General features: G+C 56.5%; 1 protein-coding gene across 2 annotated transcripts in view; it reads right to left on the bottom strand.

Annotated features, from left to right (window-relative positions):
- PRDM5 (PR/SET domain 5) overlaps window positions 1-22,436 on the bottom strand; it is a 76,120-nt gene that overhangs the window by 42,577 nt on the left and 11,107 nt on the right. For both annotated transcript variants that reach the window (XM_054561990.1, XM_054561991.1), the window contains exons 2-4: window positions 20,744-20,827; window positions 9,948-10,070; window positions 363-540 (exon numbers count right to left, since the gene is read on the bottom strand). In XM_054561990.1, coding sequence (XP_054417965.1) covers window positions 363-540; window positions 9,948-10,070; window positions 20,744-20,827 — 385 coding nt within the window. The remainder of the gene's footprint in view (window positions 1-362; window positions 541-9,947; window positions 10,071-20,743; window positions 20,828-22,436) is intronic.

Raw genomic sequence — 22,436 nt, 5'->3', positions numbered from 1 at the left:
TGCGGCCCCCCGCGCACCTGAGCACCTGCCGTCCCCGCAGGCAGGTGGGAAAGTCAAGTCTCAGAGAGGCAGTGGCCAGCCAGGTCACAGGCGGCAGGTCCAGGGCTGGGGATGGGGCCCTCGCTCCTGGCTGCCCCGGGCACCGGCCGGCGGGGAGCTCCCTGTGGCCACGGCAGCAGCGATGCTGGGTGCATCCCCGCCCCCCACCCCGCGCCACCATGCTCCTCCTGCTGGAAGAAAGGGGGGCACACAGCTGGACCCCCTCAGAGAGCAGTGCTGGGCAAGCCCCTGACAAGGCCGCCCTGGCGCACCCCAGGTCTGTCTCTCTCCTGCCTCTGCCCTCACAGATCCTGTCGGAGGGCGCACCTGTCCCCCCAGGTGCCGACCTCGAGCGTGTTTACCTTCCCCCTCCTGGGTCCCCGCGGCGACCGGCGGCTCGTCCTCCTCGTCGGCCTCCATGTCGCTGTCCAGGTAGCCGATCAGCAGCTCTGTGTCGGTGTCTATGTCTTCCACCGCCAAGTAGAAAATATTCTCTCCTTCCTGCGGCCACATGTTAAAAACACACGGTGCTGTGTGGCAAGTGTATCTCAACGATGGTAAGAAACACTGCTGAGTGACTCTCACACTTGTCATAGTAATTAAGACATCATTTTAAGACACTTGAGGACCAGGCCCCCTTAAAAATTTACTGTTACTTTTTTTTTATATGTCCAGTTAATCTGGATACTGAACAAGGAAACAGACACTATTCAGCCACCTTCAAATGAAATACAAACCTATATCGTGGAGAGCGACATTTGTACCTAGCAAGTCGGGTGATCACCTGAGCTTCTACAGTGAATCTGCATCATTAATTGGCCTCACGCGGTCCAGCCTGCGAGGCCCAGAAACGCAGGAAAAAGTTCCGTGCGACTTGACGGCATCAGACAAAGTGGCAAAGCATCTGGGATGTCGTTTTGAAGAACACTTAGCACAAAAATGGGAAGAAAAATGAGCCTTCGAGTTGTAACGCAAACCGAAGGCACCGCAAACAAGCCCTGAAAGGATCTCCGAAACGCTGGACCAGAGCCAGAGGGGAGATGAGGCACCCGCACGGCTGGAAGCACCACCAGAGTCACCGCGGCACCTCTGTCCCCCCCCCCCAAAGACAATAGGGAGGAGAAAACAAGTTCCACCAACATGCCAATGCTTTTCAGAAAATTCCAGAAGACAGAACTCAGGTGGGGCTGAAATGGCACAGGACTGCGGGAGAAATCTCACTCCGAACGGCCGAGCAGGGGGGTGGCCGAGCGCTCTCCCCAGGAAGCCCAGGAAAGCGCACACTCGGAACCCGCGGGGCACGAAGCCCGAGGGCCAGGGGCGCCAGGGGCGCCGGGGCGGGGCAGAGGCAGCCCGGTGGGCTGGGAGCTTGCTCTGGGCGGGATCCCAGGGCGGCTGCTGGGGACAGAGAAGCAGAGCCCGGCCCGCACTTGCTGAGCCTTGGCGGTGGGCACGGGGCGGAGGGGCCAGGCCCCTACAGGCTCCACGGGGAAGAAGCTCCGTGAGGCCCAGCACGCGGAGGGGCCTCCCTGCTCTGGTGCCACCGCAGCACTCACATGAAGGAGACGGGCGGGGAGGAAGAGGGGCGTGTGTGTGCGCGTAGCCCGTCCGCGTGTATGCATGCACATGTGTACGCAGAGCGCCCAGCACCCGTGGGAAACGGGAGAAATACGCAGCAAGCGGTTACACAGTTGTGGCTCAGTTTCGGCGGCAGAAGCAGCAGTCTACATTCAAGGCTGTGTTAGATTCTTTTCCCACAAAGAGATGACTTTGTAATTTTAAAAACAGGATATGTGAGAAATGCCGTGGAAGAGACAGAAATGATACACGGATGTTATGTCTAACCAAGAACACTAAATTCACCTCTATACAATGGTTACTCTCTGTGCAGCAAAGACAGACAAAAACCGACGTCCGCCCTCAGCCAGCGAGAGGCCTCTTGTAAAATCGACTCAGAAGCCGCACTTCCCAGGGGCTGGAAAACCACTCGCTAAGCTACCCGAAGCAACAAAGAACTCAGCTAATAAAGATTTCGGAATACAATCATAAATCTTAGTGCTTATCTGATCAACATCCACGAAAGTTAATTGGAATGCCTTTCTCACATAGTAGTCATTAATTTTGTGACAACCTTCATAGCGCCAAGAAAAGATAGCAATTTTTAATTTTAAAACATGATACATTAACTTAAACTACAATCACAAGACACGGCATGCCTCATCAGGGCTTCTGTGGTAAAAGACAGCTTTAATATAGCGGTTAAAACTGCAGTTGAGTAAGAGCCACGCCAGCATGAGAGGCTCCAAGAACCAGCCAGAGGTTTGGCCTGTGCCACAAACGTGGTCAGAGGGGACATGTCCACACAGCGATGACGCCAACCTGCGTCGTATCGGAGGCGGCCATCTAGCTGTCTCTTCGCGTTGAACTCCTGCCGCTGCCCCTCCCCGTGTGCTGCCGTGATGGTTCTGAGAAGCGTCCGCTGCCTGACAGGTGCGTACGGGGCGTGAGCGAAGCGGCAGCACCAAGGGGAAGTCCCCGGCGAAGGCTCCTCAAGGCGTCACAGCTGTGACTCTATGTAACAGTAAGTCTCCTTCAGTACTCAAAGCAAAACGGCAGCCAGGTTGCCGGTTTGACCCTCTGGCTTCCCTGCCCACAAACATATACTTTCAGGTGGCCCTGCCCTCAGCTGATCAAGAAAACCAGTCAATGCAGCCATTTGTAAGGTAATTGTTATTCTTCAACGAATCTGCCAAGTAAGACTCATTCATATCCCCCACCCAGAAAACACTACTCTGGATCATAAGACAATCGCCAAGCTGCCCCTTTGGGCAGCCAAAAACGTGCTGACCACGCAGGTGCTTCCCGGGGGCGGGGGCGGGGGTGACAGAGGGGGTCAAATCACGGCCACACAAGACCTGACCTTGGGCGGCGGGCACACCACACTGTATGCAGACGACGGATCATAGAAATGTGCCCTTGAAACCTGTGTGATTTTAGTCACCCATGTCACCGCCATAACCTGACTTTTTTAGAAAAGCACGGGAGAGTCCTGGTCTGTTTACCAGGATGGAGCTGAAAGAACGGCAGAGGCTGAGGTTCCTCAGACTCGCCGTCCTGATTCCCCGCTAGGGGTCGGCGCTGGGCACGAGAGGGCGGCCCCCGCGGCGGGACCGCCCGCACCCTCCCACCCCTGCAGCCGGCTCGGGATGCCGCGTCCAGACGAGTCGCCGTGCGCGCAGAGTCGTGTTCGACTGGCACGGGTTGGAGGGGTTCACTGGACAGGAATGGTCTGAATACAAACATGGCCATCGGCATCACTGCCCCCCACAGCGGTGACCGCCCCCAGCCCCCGGGGTCTCCGTGCGCACGGGTTGGGGGACGCGTCACGGAGGTCAGGGGTCCGTCGCTCGGGCCTCCAACGCGTCGCCGGCGAAGCAGGGTGCACGGCGCCCCCGCCCGGCCCCTGCCTTGGACCTCACCGCCGAGGCCTGGGAAGCGGCCGAGCTCCCGCAGAGGAGCAACGCTCCCTCGGCCGACCTCGCAGCCCGAGGATTCTGAAGCTGCCCCCCCCCGCCGCCCCTCCCCCCGCCCCGTGCCTTGTTCATCAGGTCATCATGGTGACCTCACGAGGGGCAGGCGGAAATGTCAGGTGCGCGGGACAGACACACTCTGCTTTGGAGGCAGACAGGTGCCACGTGGGATCCTGGCATACAATTTACTAGCTATGTGTCCTCCAGAAAGGTCACCTTAGTTCCTTTTAGTCCCGGGCGCGCCCTCTACAAAGTGGGGTCAGCAGCGCCCCCCTCGGAGAGTCTTGTGAGGATGAAATGGTGCCAAGTGCACAGAGCACGCCCCGTGGGCACAGAGGGATGGCCAGCAACAGGGCCCACCCGCGACAGGGGCCCCACCCTGGCCACGTTTTACACAAGGGCAAGTCGGGGCCCATCGGGGGTCGGCAGATCCTCAGGGCCGCCCCGGGAGGCCCAGGGCCAGCCCCACACGGCGGACGCAGGCGCAGCGGCGGCGGGAAGGAAGTCGACTTGGCCTGCGCAGCCACGATGTCCCCTTCACAGCGTCGCACGGGCTCCAAGGGGCCTAAAATAACCCGACGTCTTAAAAGCCAAAGGGACTCTGTCTCCACATGGTTTTCTACTCTTTCTGTTCACTTTTCAGTGACTCACAAAATAATTTTCCTTTTTTGGTCAGCCCCTGGGCTCGGAACCTCTTACTGACTCTGTGGCCTCCATCCCCTGCACAGGAGGCAGCGACGCCGCGTCTCCTGCCTCCGTCTGACAGGGGCGCCGTCGCAGCGGGGCTCCTGACCCGCGTCCGCAGGAGGAAGAGCTCCCCCCGGGGGCCGCCGCCCGCCCCTCCGGCTCTGCCTCCCTCACCCCCAGCCCTGTCACCTTGTGCAAGTCGCCTACCACCTCTGAAGCCCTTTTATTGCATCTGTAAAGTGGTGACGCTCCGCTGGATTAGCTCACCCCCAGCGGAGCCGGAGTCAGCCACAGGGACAGCCTGGTGACGAACGTGAAGGAAAGGACACCCAGGCTGAGAGAGGACAGCCGTGTCTCCCTCCCGGCCTCACCCGACTGGCAGGGACGGTGCCGCGGGACCCAAAGGAACGTCTAACTAGGGTGTCAGTGGCAAGCTGAAGAGACGACCTTGTAAGTGGGGGTGGTCTCCACTACAAGAGAATTACTAGGACAATGGACGCCCCACGCAGGGGCCAGAGATGGGGCCAAATGAGCTCACCATGCGTCCGGCTAATTCTTCCTGATTCTGCCACCATCTCACAACGCTGACCCCGGGTCTCTGGGGGTACCTGTTCCCAAGCTCCCCCTCGGCCGCCCGCCCGCCCTGGCATGACTGACAATCCGCAGCACCCTCTGATCACGTGCCCCTCGTCCTTCCCCACTGCCGTGCCCCACCACGATGGGCCCCACGTACTCGCGCACCTGGGGCTCGGTTCCGCTGTTTCGGAACAGCAGCAGTAACTGCCTCTTGCTTTTTCAGGAAACACGGGTCTCCACTGTGGGCAAAAGCACGTGACCCAGAGGAGGCCGCGGGCGATGCGCCTCCCGCTGCGTCTGTCCCTGACGCCCGTCGCCTGCGTTTGTTTACTCGCCCGCAGGCTGGTGTCCACCTGTGGACCCTGGAAGGAGAACCCTGGGTGCGGGGCGGGCAAAGGCGCAGCGCGTCAAACCGGGGACGGAGCGAGCTGAGAAAACCCAGCCTCCCCAACCGAAACGACGAATGGGTGAGCAACACCGAAGGAGAGCGGCTTCGGAACGAATGCTGGGCTGACGAACTGAAACCATCTAGACCAGTGTGGGGGAGGGGTCAGGTGCGGACTCCTGCTCCGTAATCAACAGAAGGAGGGGACAGTGGGTGACGGCGGAGAAAAGAAAAAACACTAAAAGAGCACGTAAGGGTTTCATACTTAATAACCTCTCCCTTAACTCTCCTTTACAAAAAGCTTTCCTCTGTGTCAACCTGTACCTCAGTATCATTCGTAGAGAGCTCGGCAGACAAAGCTAATAACCATCAGGAAAAAAGATCCCCCCCACAGTATGACAGATGTCTACCTATTGATAAGGAACCGAAACTCTTCCGAACGACTCCTGCGGCCCGAGCCCACGGCGCCCCCGGGCTCGCCGCGGCCCGGCAGGCCTGGCCCAGCTGCCTTGTGGCTCCCACTGCTGCCTGGCAGCCAGGGGGCGGCGGGGGCGGGGGCGCGAGGCAGGCCACACGTGTCAGGTTTCACCAGGGGACTTGCCCCGACCCATGAAATGCAATTACGAAGCGAACCGTGTGCGAGGGAAAGGTTCCGGCGTCGCCGCACGTTTGGGCCGCCGCTCTCTCCCCCTCTGCCTGGACACCGCGTGCGCCTTCCTGAGTGAAAATAACAAACTGCTGAGTAATAAACTTCCCCGCACCCCTCAGGAGCATGTGAGCACAGCCGGGCTGATATTTCAAACTTCATGGGACCAGGGGCTGGTAGTTTTACTTCCGTTTAAACTCTCTCCCTACTGAAAGACAAGTATTTACTTACATTACTGGACAATAACATTAAAAGACAGATCTGCAAGCTCTGAAACTGATATTTTTAGGATATTATTGAAGAAAATCACTAGACAGTTGCACCTTACTCTTCCATAAAACCCTAGAAAATACTGTAGAAATTTACTTGTATAAATCCGACAAGAGACAAATAGAAAAGAATGGAACTAGAGGGAACTGCGGCTCGGGGCTGTGTGCCTCTTCCCTGCTGCCGGGCGCCTGGCTGTGCCGCTGGGGCCCCAGCTCCCGGAATTCCGCGCCCGCGCTGGGGACGAGCCCGCGGGCCCCGAGGCTGGGGAGCCGCGGAGGGAGCCCGTCGGGGGCTCTGCGGGGAGACGCCCGGGCGCCCGCCCAGCGCTGCCCCGCTGCACTGCGGCCAGCACGGGCTCTGGGAGAGCTGCCGCTGCCACGGCTCCTGGTCCCGCGAGGCGCAGCATTCCGCAGGGATCACATGGGCCTCCAGGTGACAGGGATCCCCACCCACCGCAGGACGGGTGGACTGTGTCCCACCAGAGCTCGGCTCAAGGCCCAGCGCTCTTTCAACTCCCTTAGACCGTCCGTCCCGGCAGCCGACACCCCTCGTGAGGCGAGCCGACCCGGCCGGGCTCCCCTGTGCTGCTCCTGGTTAGGACACCAAGCCGCCTTTCGTTTACATTGAAAATATTTTACAAAAAGTCCCAGGCCAGATTAAGGAAAAATATGTCCGTAAGAACATGAGATGTAGAAGTGGCCTAGTTTTGTATTTAAACGAGCAGTTTTCTATCACAAAAGACGAGAAACATTTCAAAGCCTAACCAACACTGAAGTCAAATATTTTTTCAACTATTACATACACATTTTTCCTTCAGTGTAACAAAATCAACATTTAGTAAGGATCACCCATTTCCCATAGAGCTTCAGGATTCTTTGGTTCGTTTTAAGCTACATCTTTCATTCTTAGAATGTTCCGGTTCACCTGGAAATAGTTTTCAGGAGTCGGAACACACGGTTCAGCTGATTATTCTGAAACGTGGGCCTGTGGGGACGGCTGCTGGCCTACAAGGTCCTTCTTCAATAATTCGGATCCTTAAATCATCATTTCCAAAGCAAATTTCCCAAAATCAAGTAAATTGCACAACGAGAAATATAATCGTGTCTCCAAAAAGAAGTTCCAATCCTCTGCCAAAACAGACCTCGAATTCCTAATCCCCTGTCCAAAAAAACATTGGACCAAGTATTGACGTTTTCCACCAGGAAAGCCACAGAGCCACAAATGGTTCTCATTTGCTCCACTCCGGGGATGTGCAGCTCAAATAAAAAATATCCTGAATGCCCCGCATTTCAGATGCAGTTTGGAAGGCAAGGGATTCCTAACGCTGCACAGGAAACACTGCGCTCGCGCCCGCAGCGCGGAGCCTCCGGGAGGCCGCCCTCTGGAGGCTGCTGGCCTGGGTGCGTCCTGCCCCGCGCGGGTGTGGCTTTGAACCCTGAGACCCCGCGACCCCAGCTACTGTTCAGGTAGGAGACACGCTACCCCGGGGAGCTGACAGAGGCCCGCGCCCTGCGGCGGTCACAGCGCGCCGGCCCCTCTCCAACAGGGGCGGCTCCGGCGGGTGGGGACGCAGGCCGAGTCCTCACCTCCGCCTGCACCGAGCCGCCGCTGCCCCAATCACGCGCTGGGGGAGCTCGCAGTGCCTGTGGCTGGCTCGTCCCTGCACGTCCCACGCCCCCCACCCCTTCGGCAGGTCCGGCCCGGTCCCCCTGGGGTTGCCGGCCCCTCCCTGGGTCCCGGCGATGCCGCTGATGCAGAGGAAGAAGATGCTGCCCAGGCGGAGGGGCCTGCGGGGCGTGTGGCCTCCCGGAATAAATAAGTGGCGGGGGGGGGGGGGGGGGAGCCTCAACCCAAGGAGCACGAGGAAAGCTTGGCCTCACTATGTAGGTGTAAGGAAAGAAAACTAGTTTGAAAAGAATATTTCCTAAAACCCTTCGTTAAAGAACCTACCAAACAACACTTGAGCAAAAATGTCATAGTGCTCCAGGCAATTCTGAAATGAGTAAATTTACAAAAAAAAAAAACCAAAAACAAAAACAAAAAGACAACCACAGAGTCTATAAATTAAAATTAGAACAGAACTGAGGTCCCGTGAGATGGGTTTGCCTCAGGAAACTATGAAAACATGTAAGATACGTGAAAAATGAACGTCTGTGCACAGGAAAAGAACCCGTTTACATGTGTGGCCGCATCAACGGGACCAATGCACATCATAAACAGTGTTAAAAGTGGTTCAAATATGTCTGGCTGCCGAAAGGTCCTATGTGCCTTCCAGCCCAATCCTTTGGAAAGAGTCACCGCTCGTTTTCCACCTAAAAAGAGACAGTAATCACATTGGTTATGCAGCACTTGTTTCTACTGAAAAAAAGACGCGGGCGGCCGAGGGCGCGAGGAAATGGAACAGCCCCGATGCCTGCACCCCCGGCTGCTGTGAAAGCTGACTGTGCGCTTCTCCGCTTGCCGCTGTCGGTGTTATACTTGGAACTGGGCGGCATCGGCGTAGCGCTCAGCAAATAGGGAGCTCTGAGTTTTTAATCGATACCTGACAAACGGCGGGCGAAGCTTCCGGAACACCCCCTAGGGTAAATATTCAAAAAAAGGTTAGTTCCCTTATTCTTTTCCCTCCTCTCTTCCTCAGTTTAAAATCGAGGTGCCAGGTGTCGGTGAGCGATCGCTCCATGTCCGAGCAGAAGGTACTGCTTCTTTATTCTCTTAATCATCTGGTCAATGAGTTTTAACGACAGAGCCCCTCTGAACTCTTCTTGCCTTCACTTCTTCTCTTCCCCCTTTAATTCCCACTGAGGGCCCCCTAAATCCAGCTCAGAGCAGGTGTCAGAGCCTCATGTCACATGCAGGCCGCCCTAGGCCACGAGAACCCACACACCAAACACACGGTTCCCACCTGGGACGGTTCGTCCTATGTGTCGGCTTGACTGGACCACCAGGTGCCCGGACATTTGTCCAAACATTCTGCTAGAGGTTTCTGTGCAGACATTTGTGCATGAGATTAGCATTTAAATAGATGGACTTGAGCAAAGCAGGCTGCCCTCCACAACGTAGGTGGGCCTCGTCCCATCGGTTAAAGGCCTGGAGGGAACCGGAGGCACGTCCTCCTCGAGGACGGGGCGCCATCCTGCCTGGTGCCCGGCCCATGGGACACCTGCCCTCTGGCCTGGCGGCTGGGTCGGGGCCTCGGCTCCGCCTGGCTGTAGAGCCGCCGCGACTGGCCGGCCCCCGTGACCGCCTAAGCCAGGGCCTCACGGTGCGTCTCCGTGCCTCGCTCTGTCCCGAGCTGGGCGGGTGGGTCGCTAGGTGGGTAGGCAGACAGACAGACAGACACAGCCCCTATTGGCTCTGCTTCTTTGGAGAACCCTGACTAACCCCCTGCCCTTCAGAAGTCCCAAGTCTAGCTGTGGGGTCATACCCGAGCAAGCTTTGTCCAGGACGCCTTTTCCCAACAATAACACAGAATGGTGTGCCATGAGCCAGATAAGCCATCAAAGTTTTAAAAAACGACCAATAAACATTCATGGAATGAATTAAAAGTGCTGGACAACATGACCTGCCACAGACACTGTCAGCCTGTGTAATCCATCCCATCCGGGGTTCCCATAAGGCGAGAGGCCCGGAGCCCACCGCCGCGCGTCCCGCCCTCCCCTGCCTGTGCCGACAGGCTGCCGTTTCTCTGCGTTCGCAAGCTAGCGGCTGCCTCTGCAGCCGGCCGCCGGGAAATCAACTGGAAACACGGAGCGCAGTCACGACGAGTCCACGCCCCTCCCCGAGCTCGGGACAACCGAGAAGCGACTCGGCCCACCTGAATGGCCGCCAGGTTCTTCTGCTCCCGCGACGGAGCCTCGTGCACGAAGCGCAGCCAGTTGGAGTGCCGCGGGTTGGTGGCATCCAAGATGTACAGAACTTCTCCCTTACTCCCGCGGACCTGCAACACAAAAGGCTCCTGAATTGACCCGTGCAGTCAGTACCAGCCATTCGCAGATCGAGGTTAGACCATGGTGATTTTCCTAAGTGTGTACCTTCCTTATCACCAGGTGTTGAATACGTGCTGGATTAACACCCTTCTATCCCCCCAAAATACACACAAATAGAGCTCCCTGTTTCCTGGGGCCGTGTCCAGATGACCCACAATTGCCACAAACGCTCAGGAACACCCTGGGCTGATGGCTGCCTTCTGGTCCGGATCACTTACTTGTAGGTAGATCGTAACGCGTGTGTCGCAACTGCAATTGTGTGGGGGGTCAGCCAGCTGCAGCCCACCCTCCGTGCCCCACGGAAGGGGGCAGTACCACGTGGTTCCCCAGCTGGGAGCCGGGGGAACGCCGGGACGACCCCTTCGATTTCCCTCTCCACCTGCTTCCTGACTCGCTTCCGCATGAGGAGGACGCGCAGGCCTAACCAGGGAAGCTGACCTCTCCACTAGCCCCTCATTTCACATTGTCAACATGCAGGTGAGCAAACCAAGTTCCATCCTGTCTTCTCCTGGCTCGCCCGCGGCTTGCTGAGCAGCGCGGTGGGCCCTCCTGGTCCGCTCTAGCCAGCCTTCCCGTGGGGCAGGGGGCACCTGCCAACGCAGCGGGCGCCGCCCCAACACTCCTGGATCCACGTTGTTCACACCGGGCCTGTCCAGCGGCCGGCGCTGCAGGCCCTGGATGCTCGCCCTGCTTCGTACACCACCCGCCCGCCTCTCCCGGGCTCGCTTTGTGTGGAGGTGCAACGGGAGTCCAGGGCGGGGGGGACAGGAGAGAGTGGTCAGCTCTGCGGCTCCCAACACCAAGTCGCATGAAGGCAAAGACGGTGAATTCACCTCTGCAGACTTAGGATGGGAAAACAAATGTCAGATTTCTAAGACTATACTTTATAAAATAAAGCACAACCAGCCCAATAAATGTATTTTCATGATACACTTAGGCAATCATTCGTTCATTCATTCGACAAATATTGGAGTCTCTGCCCCGGGCCAGGAACTTGCTCAGGGTCCAGGACTCTCTCAGTACAAGGCAGGTGAAGCCCTGAGTGACAAGCCCAGTTCACAGCCTCAGGCACAGAGAAGCACTTGCAGGCAGCACAGCAGAGCAGGAGGGCGCGGTGGGAGGGGACAGGGCTCGGCCAGAGGAGGCGGTCAGGCCGAGCCCCCCGAGCAGGTGGCCTGAGAAGAGCCCCCCAGGAAGGGGACAGCCCAGCGGGGGCGGGGAGGGGCATGCGGGCAGAGGGCACAGAGGTATGAGGTGGGCAGAGGGGCCCTGGGGTGCCAACAGCTCAGGTCCCATCTGGGAACGGCAACGAGGCCACAGGCTGGAACGGAAGGAGCCGTGGAGAAAGTGGTGGGTGTGACCTCAGACAGGCTGGCAAGGTCAGGCCGTGCGCCCGCCGCAGGCCGTCGGCGGGGGTCCCCGCAAGCCGTTAGAGTATCGGCACCTGGGACTCGCGTCTTCCTGCCTGAGCCCGACACCGTCCGCCTGGAAATACCTAACAGGCAGCCAGAGATAATCCAGTCCAGCCTTTCTCCTTCCAGAAAAACCAAACGCCAAACTCCAGACAGATGGCTGTTATTAAAGTCTCCAGTTATCTATTTTCATGTGATACCAAACCCTGAGGTAATAAATGGAACATTTTTAAAGTCTCACAAAGGAAGGAGATTCGAAATTCCTCTTCGTATCATGTTCCAGCATCTGACCAACCTTTGCAGCCAGGGTGTGATGTTCGTTCCTATCAGAGCTCATCTTCCAAATACCGTCTTCTCGTGCGTGAGTGTTCACGGGAAGCCAACGTCCTGGTTCGCGTGCTGCGGAGAACCTGGGGGCCGTCCCCTGTCCCGCCAGGGCCCGTGGCGAGGTCACCATGCACCTCCCGCACCCACACCCCTACCTCCGTCCGGCTGGCCCCGGCCCCCAGGCCCGGTCCACGGGGGCAGTCGTCTCGGGCAGGACAGCAGGGGGAACCTCAGGGGACAGCGAGGCTTTCACGCCCCAGCGCGGCTGCGCACGCGGTTGTGCCCTTCGCCGCTTTATAATAAGTGACAGCTACCGCTGCCCAGGAACACGGCAGGTCCCCGCCTCTGTTAAATGCCACCAACGCCACTTTTCAGGCTCCTTTTATAAAATTAAAATATGCCTGTGTATTCCTACATTTCCCATCTCATCCGTTTTCTCCCAATCTTCCCTTGTTTTTTACATTTCACCGGAGTGTGCTTTCCCCAGGGTCTGTAGAGATATCCGACCCGCACCAAGACCTTAGCGCAGGAGGAAACCGCCGGCCGTAGATATCCTTCTATTCCGTTTTCACCTCAGGAAGGCCCAGAGCGCCGCCAGCGACACGGAGGGAGCTCACAGTGGGAGAAGTGGGGGGCCGACGCCCCGCGGGTACTAGGCGACATCGGTTAGGGTTTTTAAAAGTGGGCTTTCCCAAAGACAGTGTTTTAATTTTCAACAAGTGACCTTTTAAGATAAGTCATCTAAAATTACCAAGTGACAAAAACACCTTCTCTGTCCGCGATACCCTGCCACACTGGCAGGTGTCAGGCCGGGAGTGAGAAAAACGTGTCCCGTGCACATTGTAAAAGCCCTAATGTTGGGCTCTAACGACCGGCCCCCTGGATCGACAACGACACCTTCCAAGGTATCACCGGGGGGTGGAAGCAACACGAGTGTGTCGCTTGCGACCAGCTCCTGGAAGGCAGAACCACCGGCGCATGCGGGTGTTCCCGCGTCTGCCTCGTGGACGCACATGACGTCGACCTTCACTCACAAAGAACCCCTGCCCAGCTCTAAAACCGCCTGCTTTTCGCAGGACCATTGCCCGATTCTAGTGCCTTTAACGGTTCTCTCCTTCAGAAGTGTCATTAGCGCTTCAGCTTTTACCTAAACAAAGACTGGAAATGTTCCTACACAGGATCCTTAACCAACTGTTTCGGAAAACAGATTGTCTAAAAGCTTGTTTTAGACGGCCGACGCGGATGTGGCGCGCAGCCCGCGTTCACGGGACCCTCTCCCAAAGGGCGGGACGCCATCCCATCATCGAACCCGGTCATGTTTCAACGCAGGAACAGCCGTGCCACGCCGGGGATCCATAGGAGGCCACGAGCAGCTCGCCTAAGTTCAAGTCGAGTTTTGCGGCGACGCAAGTCACTGAGAAAGAAGACGTCTGGCTTTCAGAGGCCTGGGGGCTTCGGGTTCCAGCTGAGCGTCTGCCATCCTAGAGGCTGAGACGAGCGAGGAGACGGCCTTCCGCTCCGCAGGGACGAGGCAGACGGGTGAGGACCGCGACCGGCGCACTGGCCGCGGCAGGTGGGGAGAGCGCAACGGCACAGGACTCGAGGACAGCACGCCGAGGGACCTGCCACCGAGCCCCCACTGCGGCTCGCCCGCCAGGCTGCGAGGCGGCAGGCACGCTGGGCAGCGCTGCTCAGCCCGCCCTCTGCTCCCTCCGCCCAGGCAGCGAAGCCCAGGGGCGAGAAGCTGGGCGCAGACCGCAAGGGTCCACAGTCTCCGCGGGGTAAGAACATATTTCACCTCCTCCACCTGCAAGCTACGTCCAAACATGCAGATTGGAGAGGGCGTGCAAGCCGGGCCTGGGCAGCAGGTCAACACGACCGTCCTTTGGACGTGTTGAAATGTCTGTGATTGAAAAATACAAAATGACCATGAGGACCAAAGAATACGTGTGTGTTTCCGTGGATCTCTAGGACCCCGTCAGAAGGAAAGATTTTGTAAAAAACACAGCTCGTTAATCAAAAGTTAAAAAGTAACAAATACGCACAACAAAACATTAATTATCTGAGCTGTCCTAAAAATTCTTCAAAGAACAAAGTACTTTCAGAATACTCATTTATCATACAGCAAGGGGATTATAGGCCAAATCATTAAAGGGAATTTATTCACGTCCATGAACATTAATCTTCTTTGTACAAAATGGAAACCCGGAAACCCTCAGGTAGTGCTCGGCGCGAAGGTCCAGGGTGCCTGGCCAGCCTCCAGCGTACGGAACGGCGCCGCGCGTGCCAGCGGCTTTTGCTCACGCAGCACACCGCACCTCACTTCAGAAAACGCTCATTAAACCCACTTCTTCATACTAAACATAAATTAGCACTACAGTTTGTTACTAAAACAGACCAAAAACCAAGGAACCACGCAACAGCTCACATACTCCTATACAAACAAACCAGGCTGCTCAGGGCCTTGCGGCCTGTCTGCTGTTCTCACGTTTAATTTGCTGCATAATAACAGCAAAAGGTCTTGGCAAACAAAGATGTAAACTGCCCTGAATACAAACGCAGCCTGTGTTGCTGTCATATTAGAGAATCCACAGATGGTTGGCATCAGGCGGTTGGCACAAATGCAAAAAAAAAAAAAAACTAGAAAGACAAGTAACTAAAATGGCAAATGTGGAGACTGAACAAGGTATATTGGAACCTCATTTGCCATGTTAGAGGCGTAAAAAAAAGATCTGTGTCAACACACCCAGGAGACCCGGGGTCTCCACAGGACGCGTGCGCCTGAGGTCTGGGAGCCACTCGGCTCAGCCCGCCGATGCCCGAGCTTCAGACATAGAGGCCTGCCGACTCCGCGGGGAGCACAGGGAAAGGGGGTGGCGCGGGTTGAGGAGGGTGGAGTTAGAAGAGGAGGAGGAGGAGGAGGAAGAGGCAGAGAGGAGGAGGAGGTGGAGGAGGGAGGGGGACCCCACTGGCCTCCCGCTGAGAATCCGCTGCACCCCCCACCCCGATTAAGGTCCCTAAAACCATCTGGCGATGTTACGACCGATACTGAAACAAATGCGTATGCCCAGCTCTCCCAGCCTCCCACAGCCACAAGCAACGGCAGGGGGGTCAAGGCCGCCGGCAGGGGGTCAAAGCCACGGGCACACCGACCAAGACTCCGCCCCTTTTCATTTCATTCCAGAAACATGTTTGTTTGCACCAAGAAGTCAAAGGCCACAACCTATAGTCACCGTGGAGGAGCCCGCAGCCCCGGAGGGGGACAGGCCCTACCCCGTGGTGACCCAGCACCACACCTGCGTCAGGTGCTCTGCCCAGCGAGGGGAGGCCGGGTGGCCTGGCAGGAATGGGGGGCTGGTCCCAGGGGAGGGGCAGCAGAAGCACAGGGCCCACACGGGGGCGAGGGGAGCGGGGTCTGTGAGAGTCGAGTGAGCAGCAAGGAACAGCGGGGACGAGGGGAGGCAGGTCCGCGGCCGCGCGGGGCGCAGGCTCTCCAGCAGGGACCCCGCCGCTGGGCGCAGCTGCAGGGTCCTCAGCCCCACGGCGAGGTCCCGCGGGGCTGCTCCGGGCCTCCCCGAAGAACTGGCGGGGATGGGAGAAGAGGCCAGCCGCCCGGTGGGCCCCCGGGCCCTGGCTCAGGCGCACAGCACGCGGGCACAGAGAACAGGTGAAAACGAGGACGGGGCAAGACCCGAGAGGCGCGCCCACTCCGAGGGCGCGGCCCCGGCCGCCCGGGCACGGCGCCAGCCATGGCCCCGAGGCTTCAGAGGCCGCTGCGCCCGCCAGCTGCGTGCTCAGAGGCCGCGGTGGCGGGTCTCCCCGGCTGGGCTCAGCCGGCCACGCGCCTCGGAGCCCCGCAGGGCGGCCCCGACACCCTCGTCCTCCGGTGCCGGCCCGGGTAGCGCAGAGGGCTGGCCGCAGCGCCGGGGCCGGGTCAGTTGCCATGGGCTCGCCTCGGTCTCCATGAGGAAGGGGCCACGCAGGAGACGGGCCAGGTCAGGTCCCACCGGAAAAGGCGGGACTGTTGGGTTCAAAAGTCACCTAGAGACACAGGGCTCTCTAAAATGTTATTTTACGTGAGATATTAACCTAAAAACATATTTTCATAAAATATTCAAAAGCGATTGCTGCTAGGTACAGTGCTTCTGAGTGACAAAAATATTCCAAAATTAGTGGTGACAACTTCACACTATCAACGTACTGAAAACTACTGAATGATACATTTCAAAGGATGAATTTTGGCCCATGAATGATCTCGATAAAGCTGCTATAATAAATTCCCAAGTGCCTCCCCTACTTACATGTAAACGATTAGTGCGGAAGAGAAGGCTCGCTCCGCAATCACCAGTCAGATAAGCAATGTTAACGTTGCATGTGTGGAAATAAGACGCAAAATCGTGCAATTCCTGTTGGCCTCCAACATGCATGGCGCGCCCCCCACAAGCTGCCCCAACGCAGGAGCTGCTGGTCGGACAGCAACGGCCGCGTGGCTCTCACGGAGAACACGGCCTGGCAGCAGACACCGCCCCCCCTATCAAGGAACTAGCGCGGTCCGCGTCCACGCTGCCAGAGAGGACGGCCGCGCCCAGCCCCCGGCCGCACCTCACGGGGCAGGCACCACCGCCCCGCCTGCCAGTCCCAGAACGACCGTGTGAGGTGTGGACCGTATTCAAGATGGGCTCGGGGCCGAGGGCTCCTGAGCACACGTCCTTGCCCCATGGGCACGGCCTTGCCTGAACCTCGCCTGGCACCGCCACCTGCCTGAGGAAGAGGCTACCCCCCAAGGCAAGCAAAGCGAAGAGGCGCCAAGAGCATGGAAACGTCATTAGGCTAAAGAATCAACCATCCCTGAATCCAGCTATCTAGGGAGTTTCCTCTTATTTGACATAGTCCTCGTTTTTTAAATAAGATGTAGCTGATGTTTTGGGGAGCCGATTGCGTGCAGTGATAAAATTCCTGCAGCACTGGAAGTTGTGATCAGAACCGCAAATTCGGTGCAAGGGCTCCCATAACGTAGATAGGGTTGCGTTTCTTGTGTTTTTCACTAAAAGACTTGGCCTGGATTCCCAGGATTCTTCTAACCGTATGTCAGGTTGGCTTGAATGGCCAGATGTTGGCTGCCATTCTCAGGTGGGAACCTTCTTGTAAAAAAAGAACGAAAACAACCACCACCAAACCGGTGCAGAGCTGCCAGAAGGCCCGTACCCTCCTGTTGCTCCGCTTCGTCCCCAGCACAGGGACAAGTGTCAGGAGGGAGGGACTCGGCCTTTGTTCTGGGGTCCCCAGCGTCCCACCGGGCATCCTGGGTGGCGCTGACCGCGGACGTCTACCCTAAGTGGTTCCATTTGGAACCTAAAACAAAATGTTATCATCTGCAAAATGAAAACATTTGGTGAAGACAATTCTTTGTTCCAAACACCTAAAGAGACTTCTATAAACAATCAAGAAAAATAAGAGATTTTAAACAATTGAAAACATTTTTTCCAAAAACTAAAACACATTGGAATCCTGGTTCTGAACCAAGTTCCCAAACAGCAGAACAGCTGTGATCACAAAATCACTGCAAAGAGGCAGGAAAACATCTAAACAAAGCGTCCAGTTCAATAGCCAACCCCTCGGCTCCTCTAAAAACCATTTTTCAGTCAAATCACCCTCTTCCCAACAAAGAAAGCCATCTACAAAGCAGGAAAACCCACGGCAGTAAAATACTCAGAGAAGAGAAGCCATTGCAAATGCCCCTACTATACCTTTAAATTTTATATCGTCTAAGAATGCCAGTGGTAAAAATAACATACATTTATTTAATGTGTTTATTAAATGTTAATGAGTTATTAAACATTGACTGTGACATAAACTATACTGTTCTCCAATAAGACTGCTGTTCTAGATCCTACGAAGTGAAGACCAGTGTGGTCGCACCACCTCCGGACGCTCACGGTGCAGGGGTCCGCCCCATCCTCCCGCCCCACGCGGCTCCGGCCACACGTGTCAAAGTCACTTTGGACTTTTCTCTCCAACACATAAGCCATCAGCAAGTGCCACGGGAGTGAGTCGCCTCCGGTGACGTACGAGCAGACGCCAGGCGCTTCCTGTCAACGTCCCCCGCCCCGCCCCCCCGCATGGCCCGAGGCCAGCCAGCGCTCCCCGCCGCGGAACAGGCCGCTCGCCGCCTGGGCCCGGACCCCGCGTCCCCGGCCGCCCTCCGCACAGCGGGCCCAGGCTCTCGCCCGGCCGTGCACACGCCACACGGGCTCCGGATGAAAGGCCCCCAGGGACACCCTCGGCCACTGCTTTGCATTTCCCAGGCGACAATGAAGTTGACCGTCTTTCACGTCTTTTATGGGACCTTTGGGTCTCTTCTTGTGTGAAGTGCCTGTTCAAGTGTTTTGCCCGTTTTCCCGTTTTGAAATCAATCTGTTGTTCTTAAGCTATTTTAGATGCAAACCCTTTTGATGACAAATGCATTACAAACATCTTCTCCGCATGTGTCACCTACTTTTTCATTCTCCTCACGGATCCCATCTGATGAACTGCTCTTTGTCTTACTGGTCTCAAATTTATCATTTTTCCCTTTATTGTGTTTACTTCTTACTATTTAAGAAACCTCTGCCTCCCCTACGATCATGAAGCTACTCTTCTACATCTTCTTCTAAAGGCTATTGTTTTTACCGGACATATTGACAGCTACAATGATATTAAATTGATTTTTATATATGATGCGAGTGAGGAGTCAGAATACTTTTTTCCCAAAAGGACATCATTTTTACCCAACCACTATTGTAAATGCCCCTACTATACTGCTAACGACATCTTTGTCAAAGAACAACACTACTCAGCTATCCCTGTGCCAACACAGCATTAAAGTTATTGTATAATAACCCACGGTATCTGATACTATAAATCCTCCAGTTTTAGTCTTTCGCTTCAAAGCTGCCTTGGTCATTTGTGGCCCTTTGGATTATCACATAAGTTTTAGAATCCACCCAAAACAAAACAAAAACCAACTAGCCACCTCGCCCTGCTGCGCGTTCGCGCCTCACGGCAGGCCCGGTTCGGCTCTGTGCAGACACCCCCGCCAGCTGCCTCATCTCTGAGTGGGAGAAAAGCAGCCCCGGTTGCCGCCCCCTCCTGCGCCCCCAGGCCGGACGCTCCCTCTGCTCCCTCCACTCCCCGCGCCCTCGCTCCCCCCCCACCCCCGGGGAGAAGGGAACGGGAGCCGCTCTGCTCTGCTTCTCCCAGCGCCGGCCCTTCGCTGCCCCCGCCGCTGAGACCCTGACTGCCCCCACTCTCTCTGCCCAGCCCCCGCCCCTGCTCGGTGGGCCTGCCCTGCACTCTGGGGACTGTCCCTGGCCATGCTTGCTGGTGTCCCCCGTGGGAGGCAGGCCCCAAGGGTCCCTGCGGTTGATGGGCGCCTACATGCAGAAACTGCCTTGCAGGCCCAACTCTCTGCACACACGGTGCAAAGGTCAAGGTTAAAGGAGCAGAGGATGAAGTCCACACGCTGGTCTCGGGCCCCAGCCACAGGCTCCCGTCCCACCTCCCTGGGGCCCTGCATGGCGGGTTACCACACACTTGTGAGACGCAAGGTAGGGGCCCCCCAGCGCGTAAGTGGAGTGGATGGGGCGGTGGGGCTGGGAAGGGAGTTTCCCAAAACAATCCGCAGTCCTTGTTTATAAAGCCCAACTATGTAGGGGTCCCTGCGCACCCGTATGCACATTTATTGTGAAATAATAATTTGCTGTAATGGTAGGAGAGCAACAATTCTTACAAAAATACTTGCAAACCTTGTAATCATATACTGGGTCCGGCAGAAGTAATGCCTGCTTGCATGTGGTTGTAATAATGTATAATCTGGGTGTAATAATGTACAGTTTTAATTTGAACATTTCACCTAAAATGTCATATGGTGTGCTTGCGTGTGATATTGTTATGTTACAGAATTGCATGCTTACGATTTGTAGTAAAAAATAATAATAATAATAAAAGGGGTGTTATTTGTGCCGCACCCCGTATTTTGGTAGTTAATAGTTTTGAAAAACATGTCACTTAGCCAGAGGCACAGAATCTTTTCTGCCGACAAAAATAAATACAACTACAGGAACGTGCCCACCTCTCGTTTGTAACGTGCAGCTGGGCCGTGCGGGGAATGGCCACCCGCCCCGGAGACGCCACGGGCCTCGATGTGAAAAAGGGAGTTTTCCTCGTCCGCCCCCAAGGGGTGAAGCTTTAAGAAAATAAACAGAAAGTTCCCGCGCCCCCTGAGCTGGCCACAGCAGGCGAGGCGGCCACTCCCAGGCCTCCCCGTGCGGCCAGAACGGCGGCCCCCGGGCCTCCCAGGCCTCACCTGCTGAGGAGGAGGAAGGAGCATCGCCTGTTTGAAAAGCAGAGTTTAAATCCTGTTCTGCTTTTTTCCCCCTAATATCCTTGTATTGAGAGAGATACATGTGTCGTGTTTTAAAAAGAAGGTAGAGTTTAAGGTGGGATTTTTCATTCCCACGCGGAGCTCAGGACTGATTCTGTGCAGTTAGAGCTACAACCAGGAAATAAAGGTAAAGGGAAGGTGTCATCCCGTGTCCAGGAAGATCAAGGTCTAAATCCAGCACAAGCATGTGCTTATTCTGAAATCCAGGTATCGTTATGCACGGAAAACTCCTTTTTCAGTAATGAACTCCATACACTTCCAAGTTCTAGAATCGTCTGGTGAGATATTTCAACAGCACTCTTCCTTGAATGCCAAACTTCCAAGTTACCCAGGTTCCTTGAAGCAGACACGCTGCAACACGGTGATCAGCAACTAGAATCCACACTTGTTACCTCGCCTTTTGAGGGCAGTCCCCGGAACACAGAAAGACACACCAGAACCCCGGGGAGTCCCAGCGCCTCACCTCCCACATGAGCCTGTAATCCATGTTCTCGTCCAAGTCTTCCGGCATCCGCTTCTCTCCAGCGAACGGTCCAAACTTTTCACCCTGCGCGGGGATGATTATATTGAAGACGCATCAGTAGGACAATCAAGCTACTAAAATAAACTACCATTTGTCTTCTGGAAAGATTTTTTTCTCTCTGTCTTTATGCTCCCTGATTGAGACACATTTAAAATATTAACTAATTCATGCAGCACAAAACATTTACATATTTAAAATCCATCTTAATCTGTGTTCAGCCTAAGATCCTGAGTCCAACATATGGGCGCCAAGATCAAAGGGTTAAACTGCGTAACATTCGAATCCGACGAGGCCCTGAATGGCCGCGTCCGGCACGCGGCCCTAAAATGACAAGCACTGGGTTTTGCCTGACTTGAGAGACAAGCCCACCAGGCTGAAAATCGCCTGGTTTCCATCAAAATCATAAATTCATCCCAATTGTGACGAGGAAAGAAGTAGCCTTGCCATTCTCAGAGGAAAACTTCATAAATACAGTTTAAATTCTCCTGCCAATCTCTCAAACAGCCAGGGGCACACCGGAAACCAGAGCCGTCCCAGAGCCTGCCTGCAGCCCACCTGCGAGCCGGCCTCAGCCTCAGGGGCCCGGGTGGGGCCGTGGGGGCTGCACCCTGACCAGCGCCCGGGCCAGCGGCCCCGGGGCACCAGGGGTGGCTGCCGGGCCCTGGAGGGACAGCGGGTCCGGGACGCTCTCCTCACCCAGCGAAGGAAGCGGGCGTGTCTAGGGTGCCGGCCAGACGTTCCGTGAGCGGCGCTGGGGGCGCACGCAGCACGGCCCTGCCTGGGCCGGGTCTCCAGCGGGCGCTGCCCTTCCTTCCTAAGGAGACAGAGGGCGAAAAGCCACCCAGGTCTCCGGGGAGCTTGGGAGGAGCACAGCTGGGGGAAGAACCACCAAAGCCCTGCCTGAAGGCAGATAATGACTCAACGAGCCACAGAAAACCCAGCCACTGGGGACAGTAAACTGTTAGAGCACGAAGGGGCTGCCACCAGCGAACCAGCCCCTCCTCTCGCAGACGGGGGGAGGGGCCCAGCGGCTGGGGGCGACAGGGGAGCCAGAGGGCGCTGCCCTTGATGTTAACTTGGGGGCAGGAAACACTGCAGAGACCCCTCCAGCCAGGGCCCTGATCCTAGTCACCCCGCACAGGGACGCTGCTCTTCACAGTGACATGTGGGCTCTGGCCCAGAGCTGAGGGCGCAGGTTTCAGAGGGCTCCGCGCGTCCCGGGCCACACCCTGCGGTCGGTGGGCGCCACCGCCCCAGAGACGCTTCTATGGAGGGGGTTCATTCCCACCCTAAGATGGGACCTTTCCGGTATTGAATGGCTGTGCAGAAAGGAAAAAAGAGGGAAGGAAAGTGGCATTTACTGACCTGCCCCGTGCCACATGCGAAATAATGCTTGTGAGAATGGGCCCGTCCAACAGTGAAGGCAACGGGGACTCCAAGAGCTTAAGTCACTCAGTTAAGGTCAGTCCCCTGGCAAAGGCCGGAAAAGGACGGGGAACCCTGGCCTGTTGTCAGCGGAGGGTCCCGGCACTGTCCCCAGGCCACCGGCAGACGGCCGCCCCAGCCAGGGGCCTGTCCGCAGCAGGCCCTCAGCACAGTGACTGCGGAACTGAATGGAGAACCGAGGACGAAG

This window comes from Pteronotus mesoamericanus, unplaced genomic scaffold (assembly GCF_021234165.1).
Source record: "Pteronotus mesoamericanus isolate MK-2021 breed Mesoamerican mustached bat unplaced genomic scaffold, CSHL_Meso_final contig_163, whole genome shotgun sequence".
Classification (NCBI taxonomy): Eukaryota; Metazoa; Chordata; class Mammalia; order Chiroptera; family Mormoopidae; genus Pteronotus; species Pteronotus mesoamericanus.
Note: the sequence above shows the minus strand (reverse complement) of the source record. Positions and strands in the feature narration are given on the sequence as shown.